The sequence below is a fragment of the Dicentrarchus labrax genome, unplaced genomic scaffold (genome assembly GCF_905237075.1).
Source record: "Dicentrarchus labrax unplaced genomic scaffold, dlabrax2021, whole genome shotgun sequence".
NCBI classification, from domain to species: domain Eukaryota; kingdom Metazoa; phylum Chordata; class Actinopteri; family Moronidae; genus Dicentrarchus; species Dicentrarchus labrax.
Genome location: NW_026136713.1, coordinates 14,923,559 through 14,939,651, shown reverse-complemented (window position 1 = coordinate 14,939,651; position 16,093 = coordinate 14,923,559). Strand labels below are relative to the sequence as shown.

At 41.2% G+C, this 16,093-nt stretch overlaps 1 protein-coding gene across 1 annotated transcript; it reads right to left on the bottom strand.

Annotated features, from left to right (window-relative positions):
- Positions 1-6,048: 6,048 nt before the first annotated feature.
- Positions 6,049-11,890, bottom strand: LOC127374165 (D(1) dopamine receptor-like). Its single transcript, XM_051419219.1, has 2 exons — positions 11,335-11,890; positions 6,049-11,002 (listed from the first exon to the last, which is right to left on the bottom strand). The coding sequence occupies exon 2, from the start codon at positions 10,646-10,648 to the stop codon at positions 9,530-9,532; it is 1,119 nt and encodes a 372-aa protein (XP_051275179.1). The 5' UTR covers positions 10,649-11,002; positions 11,335-11,890; the 3' UTR covers positions 6,049-9,529.
- Between the last annotated feature and the right edge of the window lie 4,203 nt (positions 11,891-16,093).

The following is a 16,093-nucleotide window of genomic DNA, read 5'->3' as shown; positions in this document are numbered from 1 at the left end:
TAAAACCCTATTCAGCACTGAAAAGTACAAACGCTGCATTTCACAATTTCACGCATGGCAGAGGAAAGCAACCTGAAGATTTGGTGTCGATGCTTCGCTGATGTCCAAAGTATGGCAGGATTTTGGTTTCTAGGAAACAGTCTGCTCTGTAAAACTTCTGTGTAGGTTTTTTTTAAGTCTATTTCACCAGTTTTAAAGACACCTTGCACTCAAAAATATGTTTTTGTTCTTGTTGCTACAGCTGGATGTTTGAGCTCCACTGTGCTGAAGGATTTATGTGCAGAGTTTGACACTAGAAGGATATTTTCACATTCATCTGCTGAGAGTGGAAAGTTTGTCTGTGCTCACTGAAAGTCTGATTTTAAGGGGCGTGGCCAACAGGCATGATTTGATCACAAATATTTTAAAAGTCAACCCTGGTCCAATATTCAACTTACGTTTACAAGTGTGGTGTAGAAACATGAAGCCACCGGTGCACAAACATTGAAAATAGACTTTACAGTGGAGCAGGAGACATCTTGTGTCCAGCAGGAAAACTTTATAAATGAACAAGATTTGCATATTTATAGATTGTCATTTTTATTGAGGTAGTAGAAGTAGAAGTAGAAGAAAGGAGTAGCTTTTTTAAAGGATTTTAATGTGGAAATTATTAAATGAAACGTGCTGTGATAAAATAAAGTATATGTTAATACGTACATGTTTAACAAAAGAAAAAAATAATCAAATCTGTGTTTAAACTGAATGAACCATAGATTCACAGCCCTAATTATTGTTTTGTTTAATTTTAAGCTTTCCCAGTTCTCCAGTTAATGCCTCTATTTATGTCTCGTACTTCTCTCATGGCCTCTAAACACTTACTTGATAGTATAAACAATTAAGTGTCCTAATAAACTGTATGTGTCTCACATGAACACAAATAAATAAAGGCACAAGTTTCAATGTCTTTCTGAGATCTAGTGCGAGCTCCTTCACAAAGAGAGAGTGGACCATAACAGCTTTAAAGCTGTTTTCTTATCGTGCACCTTGTCACAGTCTGCTCCTAGTTTCTTCCTCAACTCTCAAGCGGTCTTTTTTCTACCCCGCTGTCCTTATCTCCCTCCCCTCTCCTCCTTCCTGCTCTTTCTGTCTCTCCGTCGGGGATGTTTGTTCAGCTTGTCACTGTGCCATCACTCGAGTAGGATGTCTGTTGCTGAGTGGTCTTCTGTACTACCCTCCCGCTCTGTTAATCTCCTTTTTCACATGCACAGAGCAGAACCTAAAAAATATGCCTGCTTTTTATATTCTCCCGGGAGTCGCAAGCTGTGGTTTTAGTTGGTGTTTGTCTGTTTTTCTAGTCTTGCCAGACATATTATAATCAGTGAGTTACTGTGTAATTACAAAACATTTTGTTCTGTAACACAACCCATGAGCAATAAAAATAGGCTAATGCAAACCTAATGTTTAACCCAGTTAGACATTTACTGTAAGCTGAGAAGGGCTGGACCTGAATTAGCCCCTCAATGTCCTTTGTGCAATGCATTGTGGGAGTGTAGTGTCTATCAGCAGCACGCTCATAAAACAAGCATGCATACATATTGACTGATCTTTGAATATAGATATAGTTTAAGTCACTTTTTAAGTGTGAACACATTACATACTCTAGTGGAAAATGAATATGTGGTGTTAATGACATTTACACCACAAAAGGGCAGAGACACAGTGAGCTGTCATCATAACTTTCAAACTCAAGATCTTTGTACCCAAACCGACAGCTAACCAAGAGTTTGTTACCAGATGTTTGTCAGAGATGGAGGTGTAGCCTTGTAAGATTACAGTAACTTCAAACAGTGAAAGTTAGATTTGACACATTTTTATGTAATTGCATGAATCACCACCTCGTGTGGGCGATCCACTGAAAATGAAACTGCGGTGAAACTATGGTGCAAGTTATCTCTGTAAGGATGCATGGTGTATGTAGTAGTGTGTAGTCGTATGTTTTGTTTGTAATTTTTTATTAAAGTTCAAGCTCTGTCATAGATACAACTATAACCTAACAATTTAACATTTTTAAAGAGTCTGAAACCTGCATTAACATGGTTTGGCATGCATGGTCAGCTTACTAACACACTCAGGACAGACGGACAGCAGCCATCACCCATCTTCAGCCCAGGTGGAAGGGGACGACTGTCTCACTGTTTCCCTGCATAGTTGTCAGTAATCACTCTGTTGCTCTGTCTCTGTCAGTTACAGCTGCGGATGTTGTGCTCTTAAAGAGATAAGACACATCTGCTCTCCCCCCACGAGCTAGCTGATTAGCATTCGCATCGTCACAATTCACCCATGGGCCATCCTACCAGCATGAGCATTAACATTGGCATCATTAATAGCATGATCTCCACTCAGAGTCGTCTCTGCCAGACAGCACCTCTCTCCAGCTAAGCTACCGAATGTGGCTGGAGTGGACATCACCCTTGTTTAAAACACTATTCATCAGCCAGCCTCATTTGCACCCCAGCTTATTATTCATTGTATAATTTGATATGCCTTCACTGACTTGGCTTAGTACTCATTTTAACATGCTTCAGTGATGCTTTCGACTCTGCTTCGCTGACAATCTGCGATAGGCTAGAGATGAGGGTGATATGAGCAATTATGCGGCCAATACATCAATCTGTCTTCATTTCTCTGGAGGATTCGATTGAGCTGAATTTAGCAAGGGCCCAGGTCAACTCATCTCCATTTTCGGCCCATCTCCAGTAGAGGTTTCTCCATGACACAGTATGACACTGCAAACTATATCAGTTTATGAGGGATTATATTAAAGAAGGAGTCCTTTTTTACTTTTATACTCCGAGTACATTTCAGAGCCTGTACTTTTTCTCTTTTACTTCAGTGCTTCAGTTTCTACCGGAGTATTTTTACTTGAATAAAGAAGGTATTTACTTTTGCCATCACTAACAACAGTTCACAGCACGGTTTGCTGCGTGTGAAAATCTTATGATCTGGCCTTCAGTGAGATGTGAAACCGGTACTTAGGTAAGTGGATTAATGAGGATGTTTTTTTCTCATAAGGAAGCCTGTTGCTTCTTCTGCATGTGCAACAGCATTGTTTCTTGCTCTCACTCACTCTCACTTCCTGTCATAAACAGATGGGTGACAAATTAAAAAACTGATTAAATGGGTGATGCAACATAATGAATGCAGATGCATCCATACAGAACACAAAGGGCAGAGGTGGGAAGCAGTTTCAGGTTACTCAAGTATTTATTTTATATATTTTGACAGCTTTTTGCTTTTAGCCTCTATATTCAGGGGTGTTACTTTAGTTTTAATGCATTTAAGGGGAATTGTGGATTGTTTCTTAAATTTATTTTGCATCATTGCACGCCTTCCCAACATCATGTATGACAGACATATCTGTGTATATGAGGAAACTTGAACCTATTAGAAGTTTTAGTTAGCTCTGTGAGAGAGAGTACTTTTTCACTTTTACTTGAGTAAAGAAGTTGAATCAGTACTTATATTTCTTATCTTAATTTTTTTTACGAAAGAAAAGAAGGTGTGTACTTTTGCCACCTGTGACAAAGGTTCACAGAGTGGTTTGATGAGTGTGAATATCGTATGATCTGGCTTTCAGTCATTCACTTGAGCTTAACATAAGTGAACACCTATGGGAGATTTTAAACCTATTTTTGGAGAGTGGTGTAGCAGGGTCTGAGTAGAGAAAATGTTCTGGTGGCTTGAACACCTTACACCAAGTTACTTCATGCTGCATGCATCTGTATATTCAAATTTAGATTTTGACTTGTGGGAAAAAACGGCGAAAGCCAGGAAGCCCCCGTCCCTCTCTAATAATTATTTTTCTCTGCTCTCGTCTCTCTCGTCTCTCTCTCTCTCTCTGAAGAGCCCTCCGTGATTCTCTCTTTCCCTTCGTTCCCTTGCTCCTTTCCCAGTGGTGGGGTCAGAGGGCCTGTCCTCTCCACTGGAGCCAGTTGGAGTGACGAATGGCAACACGGCGCTGCCAGCGGCCCGCAGCACAAACAGTAAACAGAGCAGAGGGTGGAGGAAGAGAGCGGAGGGGTGCGATAAGAAAGAGAAATGAAGAGCGAGAGTGAACTAGGAAGAGGAATGGCGGGGGGGGGCTTACTGCAAAGGACGAGCACTAAAGGTCAGAAGATGTGCAGGGCGATCTCCGGCAGAGGTTTATGTATCTATTTTTGAAGCACTGGATGAAATAGCCTATTGCTGAGATCAGATGTGGTTACACACTTTTTTAATTTATTCCAAGGTTTACAAAAATAGCCTATTTCAACCCTGAAATGAACAAATTTCCCCCAGATGAGTAAGTGGTGTAGCAGTAGTGGTCTGATGTGTCCTCATCTTGTTGATCTCTCTGCTTCTCTATCAGTTGAAAATGAATATAGAGCATCTGTTCTCCTCACCAAGGAGACCAGACACAGACAAACCAAGTGACAGCATTTTTCAACATGCAAAGTGCATTCATGTCTGTCAGCGTGTAGCCGCGTTGACGCACTTTGGCTAGAGTCACCAACACGCTCACTCTCAATTATGCTTATCTTGGTGTCGTTTGAGGTATTAAAAATGCATTAGACTCTAGCAATTATGATAGCTCTGCCAGTTGTGAATAATACATATTTAATGGAGAGTAATACAGATTATTGCAAACTCTTTAATTGCGTTTTAATTCCCCAAGATCCCGCCTGAAGAGAGAGGGTGACGAGGAAATCATTAACTACATTAAAAATCCACTTTCACATGGCCAGGTGTTCCCTGCCTGTAAGCAAACAGCATGGGACCACAGAGGGTACTTTATTATAGATGTGACAGCCGTCTGACTTTGGTGATACTTACGGGTTATGTGATATTTACAGAGCATCCTTTGAGTCTCTTTTTTTTTTTTAACTTGCCATTGCTTGATACTTACATAAGACTATGTCTCTCTCCTTGCCCCTTTCTTTCTCTCTCCCTGTCTCAGTAAATCATTTCCCCAGGGCCAGTCATTAGCATCCTCTGAAGTTGCCATGTCTAACATCGCTTCTCCAATGTGCCAATCTAAAAAGACAGTATCGCTTTGAGAATCTCCCGAGCTCCACTGGAACAAAAAGATAGCGAAAGGAAAGGAATTCTCTGTGTTTACAGAGTGCGGTTGACATTGCAGGGTCTCTTGGTTGGGCGCTGGAGCAGGTGATAGTAGCACTGCGCCACACACACACATGCACACACACCCTGTCTTGTCGCCACCTCAGCCATCACTCTGAATGATGTCAGTCAAATTAATTGCTGTTCCCTTCCCGTGGCACGCTTGAGGAGGTTTCACAGAGGCAAGGACAGTCCGGGGCCCAGAGAAAGCGGGCTTTAAAGGACAACTCTGTGTGTGTGTGTGTGTGTGTGTGATTGTGCAAGCGAGAAAAATAGTTATCACAGTATTTACACTATTTCATATTTTCCTAATGAGCATGAACTTAATTTGATTTAAAAATCTGTCCTCTAAATCTGTCGAGACTTGCTGTATAATGAGAGCCGCTCCTGACTCTTTAATCACTTTAAAGTGTTTATGTGATAAGACATAGCAACTGTTTAACACTGAAATTCATCTCATTCTGATTTTCATGGTCATTGAGGAGTTGGGCACATCTACAGAGATATTCTTTATCTCTAATAAACACAAACTTAATTCCAAACCAACTTAGATTTTCATCTAATTTATCGTTTCAGAATCTAGGAAGGAATGTTTAACTGGGTCTCGCAAAACAAAAATCCATCACATGTCCTTGTCGCTGCTCTGCTCTCCCTCCACACTTCAACTACTTCGATCTCCCTCTCTGTCCCGTTCAAGCATCTGAATAGATCAGGGCGTGTAGGTTCTGGTGACACTTGCATCCTTAATATACAAAGTTACTGAACCACTGAAAACAGAAATTTAGAATCACCTGTCTCCTTGTTTTAGCTGAGACTCAAAGTTCATGTTTAGTTGTCAGGTATTGTTTCAAGACTTCAATCGTGTCAGGGTAGAAAACTTTAGTGCAATGAATGGAAAAAACAAAGGGATAAAGAGGTGCCACAGTGGTGGTTTTTACTTTATTATTTCAGGCGATTCACAGCTCCAGATTGGGCCTTTCACTTTGCTAATGATGGCAATACATCACCCGGCCGAACAGCCACATGAACAGCAGAATTACACAAGAGTGAAATTTTGGATGTGAGACCCAGCTGGTCCCGTTAGGTTTTACCCTTTAGACTCTGGTGTGAAATGTGCTTCAGGAAGTTTGACGTGTGGAGGTCAAAGCTGTACAGCCACACATGCACCACACAGAGGATTTCACGGAAAGGGACAAACACACTTTTATTAAGCTGTGCATTGAGATATTTCCACATGGCTGAAGCAGACACTGCACAACTCATTTTTCTTCTGTTACGAATGTAACATAACAACACGTATTCAGTGGTCGGACCTCTATAACAACTGCACATTCTAAAGAGACCGATTTTAGCCAAGTACAAACACCTACAGCTCTTGTTTGTGTCATGAATGCTCACTGTAGCTAACTGATGAAGCAAGTTAGCGCAAGAAAACATAAATACAGCACATCAAATCAGAGGTAACTGTTGATGGTTATGGCAATGCATCCTGTTATTCATATTCCACCAGTAAGTATGATTCACTTCATAGGATACTTCCTGGGTCTTATTTTGATAGTCTGGGACATATTTTCTTTTTCAGTCATGATGATATTTTACTCACCAACATTTTGGAAAATACGCTTATTCACTTTCTTGCTGCACGTTAGATGAGAAGATCTACCACACACAATTTGTCCATTAGATATGAAGCTACTGCCAAGAGATGTGAGCTTAGATTAGCATAACATGTCTTATTTGGTTGATCCGAAGTTTGAAAACAACAAGTTTTTTGTTTGTTTGTTTGTCTTTACGTGATTTTTTTCTAGAGGTGCAAAAGAGAAATAATAAGTCAAGCAAGAAAGCTAATAGGTGTGCTTCCCAAATTGTCAAACAATTTCTTTAACAGCTGAGATTTGGGAACACAGTGACTTCGCTAATAAGACATATGACAAGACAAGAGATACAGGCAGTCAGATAATCAGATCACAGGTTTCATACAAACCATCAGCTTAGCGACCATATATGGAAGATGGCAAACTGTATTACATAAACTGTCCATCGTAAACACCCATCAAAGTTTTCCTCTTTGACGGATTGTACTTATTTGAGTTGCTACTACCGATTATTTCTGTCCAAGTTATTAAAAATCTGATCTGTAATTATGTGTTTGAAATTAAAGGTCACAGTGGATATGCAGCGCTCTGTACTACAACGGGGATCATTTATAAAATACACTGTCCAGTTCATACCCTGTCGCCCTCTGTAATCTCAGCTATTGTTGCTCTTTTTCCTAACACAAAATGTAGGAAACAAGCTCACTGTAATGTGAGGAAGCCTGTTTGATATATAAAAAAATAAATAAGGGAAAGGCTGGTTCCTGATTTGGTTAAAGGGAAACTGCATTACAGTAATGTTATCTTGTCACTCAAGTGAGTCAGCGGAGGCATCAAATTAAAGGAACACTTATTCTTTAACATTGTTTATGATAATGTGATGTGTTTTCAAATTAATTAAAACAAACTGCATAATAGCTCAAATAATTTCTAACTAAACTTTTTGAAAGCGCAAATGCACAACACACAGTTTTCCTGTGCTACAGGTTGATATTTCACCTGTTCCTCCAAATGCAGTGACTTCAGTAATCTGACTAAATTGTGGGCTGTGTTACAACTGGTCTGATTGCCTGGCTGCTTGTATTTCTTGCCTTGTCGTATTTCATCATGTTGACGTCAGTGTTCCAAGAGGTCAGCAATTACTTAAGTGAGTACAATGTTTTCATAACCAACAGAAAAAAAGGCCCAAATGTGTACAAGATTATCTTTTAATCATTGGCTTTAAAGAGCTAATTAAAACAGATCCACCTAAACATTATTCAGTCAGTTACAATTCTGTATCAGCCCCTAAATAAGCACAATAGGCAAATACACCACAAGTGAAGCAAAAACTTTGTTTAGGGTATGTGCCTTTTCTTTTAAAGAGGTCATCAGCTGTTGTTTATGAAAAATACAGGACACACAAAGTGACACTCATCCATAAAACACCGTCAAGCACTGAAACAAATATTTTATGAGGTGTTTGCTGAGTAAATTTGGTTTGAAGTTATAATGACTTGACATTTGGATGAGATATAAATAACAATTCTGCACCAGTGTCAGCAACGAGAGATGACATAAAGTCTGACCAGCTGCATTTTTCACCTTTGCTTACAAAAGAAATTTAGGTCACATTTTCATAAGTTTACAACTTTTCTGAACATTAAGGGATGAAGTCAGATGTAAAATCAGATCTATTTTCCTTTGTGCTAATTTATATTAAGTAGGGATGATTTATCGGCAGAACATCGGTATAGGCCGGTATTCGCCTTGTTGACTGACATCGGCCTATCGGCAAATAAGATGTTGTTCATCAATGTCAGTGTTTATCGATTTTGTTGCATCATTTATGCAATTTTGGCTAAATGTTTTGTTGGTTATTTCCAATTCGGATATTGGAGAAATAATTACCTAAATTTTCCGAGCACTGGCACAAATTGCACGCAAACATTGATGTGCTCCGTACACGAGCACTGACAGCGAGCGTCTGTTCAGCTCTGCATCTCACATCTCGGATAGGAAGAGAAACAGACTGAGCTGCAACAAGGCAGAGATGCTTATCTTAGTAGCCTTCTTTTTGTTTCCCTGGCACAAAAGGGCAAATAAACAACAACAAAAAAACCTCCATATCGGCATCAACCATCAGCCAAATTGTTATTTTTAACGTCAGTATCAGCCCAGAATCTTCCAGTCGGTGCATCCCTTATATTAAGTCATATGTGGGTGTATTTTACCTACATGTTCTATTTAGAAACAGGATTTGGTTTGACCCTTTACTGCCTGAACCCTTGCAGGTTCACAGGATGTTAACGAATGAGTAACGTTGTGGTGTACGTACTGGGTGCTGCACTGTATTTGGAGTAGCATGTTTTGACAGTGTTTGTGTTTGCGTACGTGTGTGTGATGGTATTGAAGAGAGCAGTGTCTGACAGCATTAGAGAGTGTGCTGCCCAGTCATGGGATTATCTATCCCAGGGGCGTGTCAGCACCGATGGGCTCCGAGCTCCCTGGCACAACAGCGGAGAAGAGTCTTAATCTCAATCCCCCAAAATCCCCTCTCCTCTTTCAGGAGTTTCTTCCATTTGAAGACAGTGTAGTCCACCACGGCGAGCACGGCAAGCTCACTCTGACAGTCTGCACACGGGCCACTCGCGTAATGCAAACACGGGTACATATGGGGTCACCGTATCCTTCAGTCACACAAAGAGTCAGCACAGAGAGCAGCGTCCTCGTTTGAAGTCGATCAGACCGGCCTGTACAGGAACGCTTGGACTCTTAGCATTAAGGATGAGTCAGTGCTGTGAGAGAGTCATGAGTCATTTCTTGTTTAGACTGACTGTCTCTATGTTGTGGCCTCCTGGATACAGTCTGTGGCAGCCCAGCAGGATGGAGAAGGCCTTGCGGAAATCTGCATTGAAGGCATAGATGATGGGGTTGAGGGAGGAATTAGCCCAGCCGAACCACACGAACACGTCAAACGTGGTGGGGCTGATGCAGGGGAAGGCCTCCCCTCCGCTCGACTGCTCGCAGAAGGGCACCATGCAGTTGAGGATGAAGAATGGCAGCCAGCAGCACACAAACACCCCCATGATCACCGACAGTGTCTTCAGCACCTTGGTCTCCCTCTTGAATGTCATTTTGAAAGAGCTCTCTGACTCTGCGATGCTTGAGCCTCCGCCCATGCTGTCGTGCCTGTTCTTGGCATTTTCAGCCGCTCGCTCCAGGGCCGAGATCCTCCTGATTTGTCTGTGGGCGATGCGGTAGATTTGGGTATAGGTGGCCACCATGATGATCACAGGGATATAAAAGCTTATGAGAGAGGTGGAGATGGCGTAGGTCCTGTTCAGGCTCGAGTCACAGTTCTCCGGGCTACGGTAAGATGAAGCGTTCAAACCTGACGAGGCAGAGGACCCAGTGAGAGGGGTGTAAGGTTTAGTTTGGGCCTTGTGCCAGTTGAGCTGCACTGGGATAAAGGATATTAGGACAGACAGCGTCCAGGCCACACTGATCATCACATACGCCACTTTGGGTGTCATCTTCCTCTCATAGCGAAAGGGGCTGGAGATGGCCCAGTAGCGGTCCAAGCTTATCACACAAAGGTTCAAAATGGATGCCGTGGAGCACATAATGTCAAAAGCCACCCAGGTGTCACAGAAGGAGCCGAACGGCCAGAACCCGGCGATCTCCGTTACCGCCTTCCACGGCATCACCAAGATGGCAACCAAGAGGTCTGACACAGCCAACGAGATCACAAAAAAGTTGGTCACCTTGGAGCGCAGATGTCGAAACTTGGTGACAGCGGCACAGACAAGCATGTTTCCCAATAAGGTGGTGAGGATGAGCAGAGAGAGGAAACAGCCAGTTAGGACGCGGCTCGAAGGAGCCTCTTCCAAAAACCCATTGTCAATGACAGTCGTGAAGTTCATGAGATCCATCCCTGAACATGTGCGGGTCGGGTTGTTGTTCCTTTAAGTCATCCTGGAGAGCCGTGCTACATTATATCCACAGGGTTCAAAATCTAGGAGGCTCCTGTGCTCCAGCCAGGCAAACAAATCACCATCATTGCATCTCCTGATAAATGATGAATGGCGAGATGAGGCAAACCCTCTCTGAGTCGGACATTTGCCTCCTGACTTTGTTAATTAGATTTGACATCATTTGAGCTGCAGTGCTGAGGAGGCAGTGGTAACTTAATTCCTCTGTGTAATGACTGTGAGCTCTTCTGTCTGTCCCACACTGCTGTAATATTAGGAATCTCTCTGTCTGCCCACTAAAATCATCAGCAAGCCCTGTGGATTAAAGAAATTCATTTATAACATTAACTTAGATAATAGTTCTTGTCATAAAACACTGGTTGAAACACTTCATGTTTATTTTTGCTCCCTTTATGTAAGTTCTGATTATACTGTGCTATTTGACTGCATCTCAAATAGCCGATTATAATGTGTATAATGCAATGATCCGATTTTAAAAAGCATACTCTAAAGAGCACTGGCTACAACTGTCAGCAGGATTTTCCCATGAGCGCATTGTTATTATGAAGGCATGACTAATAAAGACTCCCACGGTCCTCCGTATATACCCCACAATGCTCTGTTTTAATCGCAATCCTCATACTCACCTCACCAGCTGTGGCTTCATTTAACATTTCAAAATAAATGTCCCGTCGGTTCCATTAGAACTTCCCAGCATAAAGTCCCATCCAAAAAAATAAAAAGGGGGATACAGTCCTCCACATCCGACAAAAACAAACCAAAGAAAAGTCCGATGATTATATCCTCGATGCACTCGCTGTCTGTTGTTCGCGAATAAATAAAACACACACATAACATTCCTCAGATGTCACTCAGCCATCACCGCTCCGGCTGCGTCCTCCTCCTCCTCCTGCAGCCCTGCGCGTCAGCGGCCAAATCCCGGAGCCTGTGCGCTCCGGCGCACTGACGTTGTCCCATTCAAGAGAAAAGTGAAGCAGGAATGAAAAGCATGTGACTGTGGCCCTTTGGCGACCAATTCCGCTATACTGCCTAATGCACAGTGAGTAACACCTGACCTGTCATGAGGGGCCTCTTGATGAAGGCTTTGGAAGGTTAATAACACATCGCAGTGCAGATTAAAGTCACCGGTTATCAGCGGCGCTGTCTCTTAATTTGACCCACTTAAATCTGCACTGTGGTGTAGTTTAATTAAATTAAGATGCGAGTTATAAAACTGAATCAGGACAAAGGCCAAACACGCAGGGGGCCAGTGAGTCGCTGAGGCCACCTAACGGAGAGAGAGAACCACTGCGCCTGTGAGAGGGAGATCGAGGGACATAAAGCCCATGTGAAGGATTTTTGTTGCAGGTTTTTAATGAATGAAATAGAGGGGTTTTTTTTTTTTTTTTTTTTTTTATGAAAGACAGGTTTATGCCCAGACAGAAGATTACATCAGAAACTCACATTCTTCATCCGCCTATGCCAGAGTTTTTTCATGTGCAGACGGACCAATGTCACCTTCAGCCGCAGTCATCATTTCTGTCTGCTCTGACCGATAAATCGTGCACTGCTTGTAAAAAAAAAAATCCTGGCAATATCTGTCAGCAAACCCATAGCTGTTGTGTTCAGTTGAAGCTGGTATCTCGCACGCAGAGCATAGTGGGATGCAGAAACAATCGTGACATGCCAGCTGTCACCTTACAGTGATTTAAGTACTTCTGACAGGAGGAAAAGAAACTGCTTTCACCCTTTTCCATCACAAACATCCACACTAGAAGACGGTTTAATGGATGGGTCGAAGCCATCAGACTGATGTAAATGAGTGAATAGAATAATACACGTGTTAATTTTCCTTTTGCCATATTTTCCTTAACATCTCTCACTCTGTCCTGTAACCCATTATCCCAATTTGTAGAACAATATAAGATCCTCTAACAGACAATGCTACATTTGTAATATAATAATAAGGAATATTCCTTTGTCTTGCCTAATATTTAATATAGGATTTATTTAAAAACAACAAATTGACAAAATTCAAATGTGACAGCTCATTATTTGTTAATATTCTTTAAATATTTCAGGACTCTCTTTATTAAATTTTATAGACAAACACCCAGTAATGAATGCATATTAAACCAATGACAATACAAGTCAATACCTCTTCTTAAAAAGTGTGTATTGAGCACCAACAGGTTTGTTGTCAGCAGGAAACTCAAGCGCTCCAACATTTAGCTGAGAGAGCTACCAGAGAGGTCAGTGATTGTTTTGAGAAATATGCTTTCTTGCCAAGAAGATCAATACCACTCTTCACTCTCACTTTAATTTTTTTTACGAGGGTGTGTGTGTGTGTGTGTGTGTGTGTGTGTGTGTGCGCCAGACTGTTTCTTGGCCAGGAGCGCCCACTTAACATAGCACCACTTAAACCACATTGTTTCTGTACTCACTTGTTATCTGAGGACAGAGCCAGGCTAGCTGTTTCCACCTGTTTCCAGTCTATAAACCAAGCTAAGAGGTTGCTAACTCATGCCTCGTATTGAACAGATAGACATAAAAGCGTTATCGATCTTCTCATCGAACTTGGCAAAGAGAGCGAATAACCATATTCCCTAACATATGGAACTATTTCTTTGACTTCAAACTGACTCTGTCACTTAATCGAATGTTTAACAGGTCAGCTAATCAGCATCAGTGCTCTGCCCTCCAAAGATCATTTAAAAATTGTTCTGGAAACCTGTGAATAAGTAAAATTGTCTGTCTATTATAACCGTGTGTTTATTATTCTCATGTGCTGCATTCTTTCATAAAAAAAAGATGTCATTTTCTTTTCTCTTCTCCCCGGTCTTACTCTCTGAGTGCTGCCTTGCTTCGAGGACATCAAAGACACAGCAGCCGGGCAGGGTCGAGAGTTTAAAGGTCAGAGGTGAGACCAGGGTAGACAGGCAAAGCAGAGATGCATTGTGGGCCTACTTCAGAGCGTCTCTCTCCGCCTGCCCTCTGCTCTGCTACTTCTCTGTGTTCAAAGGTGCAGCTGCTGCTCCTCTAACTCACATCCCATGCAGTTCAAAGGCTACATAGAGGCTGCTGCTGCTGGTGCGTATACAGTGAGTAAGGGTTTCCCAAACATGCTGACTGTCAAATCCTCTTTATTTTACTTTTCTTGCAATGTAATGAGTAATTTGCTCTCTTCAGACACCAAGCCATGACTAAAAAGATGTGTGAAAACAGATAAGGTAAACCACAACTGCAGCTTTTTACATAATTCATCAATCACGACAAGTGCTCATGTGGATGCTGATATATGTCTGGACAAGTTTGGAGTGTTTTTAGTCTGATGTGGGATGACAGTTACAGTGCTTTGAGAAAGACAGCTGAGGGCCAAAAAGGGGCTCGTTTTAGGAACCAAAATGTTAAAAAACCTCAGCCTTCTCTCTTTGCTGCTACGTGTTCGTGTATGTGAATGCAGGTGTGAAAACGTAGCTCTGAATATTTATCAGTCATGCTTATCTGCAAGTTCAAATGAGTGCGTGTGTCTTTTTTTTCGAGTAGTGGCATGCAAACATGTTAACTCTTAACCGCTTACCAGATGGACAGAATAGATAAGAGACAATGGTTGAGAGTTCTCTATTACTCTGTCTGCCTGTTTCTTCTTCTCTGCCTTACTCTTATGGGTCAAACACCCCCCACCCCCTCTCCTTATGTACCATGGCTTTACAGCCCATTAGCATCTCAATCAAAGATCGAATGTTTTGCTGATACAAACAGAAAATTGGTCTGCTACTTTCCTTTAAAATGACCTTTTTTTAAAATTACAAATACTCAATGAGAGTAAAATATGAAAGTAGTTAATTTATTTGACAACAGCAGCGCAGCATTTCTGAACTGACGTAATGTTTTTCACATTGTGAATATTACTTTGCCGAATACATCACAGGAAGTGTCCGATGATAACAAGAGTAATAAATAAATAAATAAACTGTAATATAAATATACATAAATAATACCAATAAATATATAAATTTCATTTTAAATGTGAATCTAATACATTCTCCGGTCTTTCATTTTATGTGAAAACATTAACTCAAAATAACTCTTAATTAGCAACAAGCTGCTCTGCATGAAAGAGAAAAACAGGCCGCAACCTTCATCTCTTTGCGGCATTTAGTTGTATGAAGAAGCGTTTGTACTGGTTGAAAGGCATCAGGCTGATATTCTTTGACCTCGTCAATCTTTCCTGGCATTTGTTGTTCTGGAAGAGGAACACAGAGGGTTTGGGATTATGTTTTATCATGATAGCCACTACTGATGCAGCAAGTAAAGGGTAAGAACTGTCTTGAAATCATGTTTCTGTTGACTAACCTTATGATGTGGTCCTAGAAGATCCAGGTTCGCCTCAAGTGCTTCCAGAATATCCCTGTCCTCCGAGAAATGTACCGTCACATTGTTAAGAAGATCCTTCAGCATCTTGACAAACATGCCCACACAGGACTGCTATGGAAAAATAACATGGCTTAGTCAGGCTATTGTAAATAAAAGTCCATGTGTCATCATTACCCGAGCCCAACAAAGCTCGGTCTAAATAGTTCAGAGTGCAGGTGGTGAAAAGGGTGCAATACTTACTGCATTATCTTTATTGTATGTCACACGCATCATCTGTGTCTACAGGGAAAGAAAATGTGTTTAATTCCTTCATTCAGATATTTTATTCTATCTGTAAGGTTATGACTTTAACAATAAAGCGTCTGACAGAAAGACCTGCAAGAGTGAAGCCACAAGTGTGGAAATAAAGTGTGATAATATGCAATGCAATATACTTACAGATGTGATATTGATGCGTTTCTCTTTGTAGAGTATGTTGAGCCTGTCCAGTTGCTCTATAATCTCCTTGTTCACCTGCCTGTTTGACTGAACACTGTAGTAGAGATGCAACAGGACGAGAAGGGCAAGCACGAACTTCATACTGCAGCGTTGTTTCTTTTCCTTCACAGCTTCTTCTTGTTGTCTTAAGTGTGAGTCTTGATGTGATCAGTATCTAGCCCATTCTTTTTATATACACAAGAAAAAGGAAGTCAATGACGTATCCTTGACTCGTCGTAAAAAACACCTACCTGAAAATGCAAATAATTGTTTTCTTTTTCATGTGATGGGCATCCTTTTAGGGTATTTTCAAAATCTGAACAGAAACTTAAGACATAAAAGTTATTTATGTATATCACCTCTGATATGAGTCAGCGTCAACAATCTTGTTTTACTGCATTCTGGTAGAAGACATTCTTGAAGAGATAGTAACTACATGCAAGCAGTTCATGAGCTTGTTTGCTTTTAAAAGAACAAGCAAACTATTTTGCAACTATGTGTACAAATGCAAATAGAAGGGGCCTCCAATATTTTGTTATGACATATGTAATC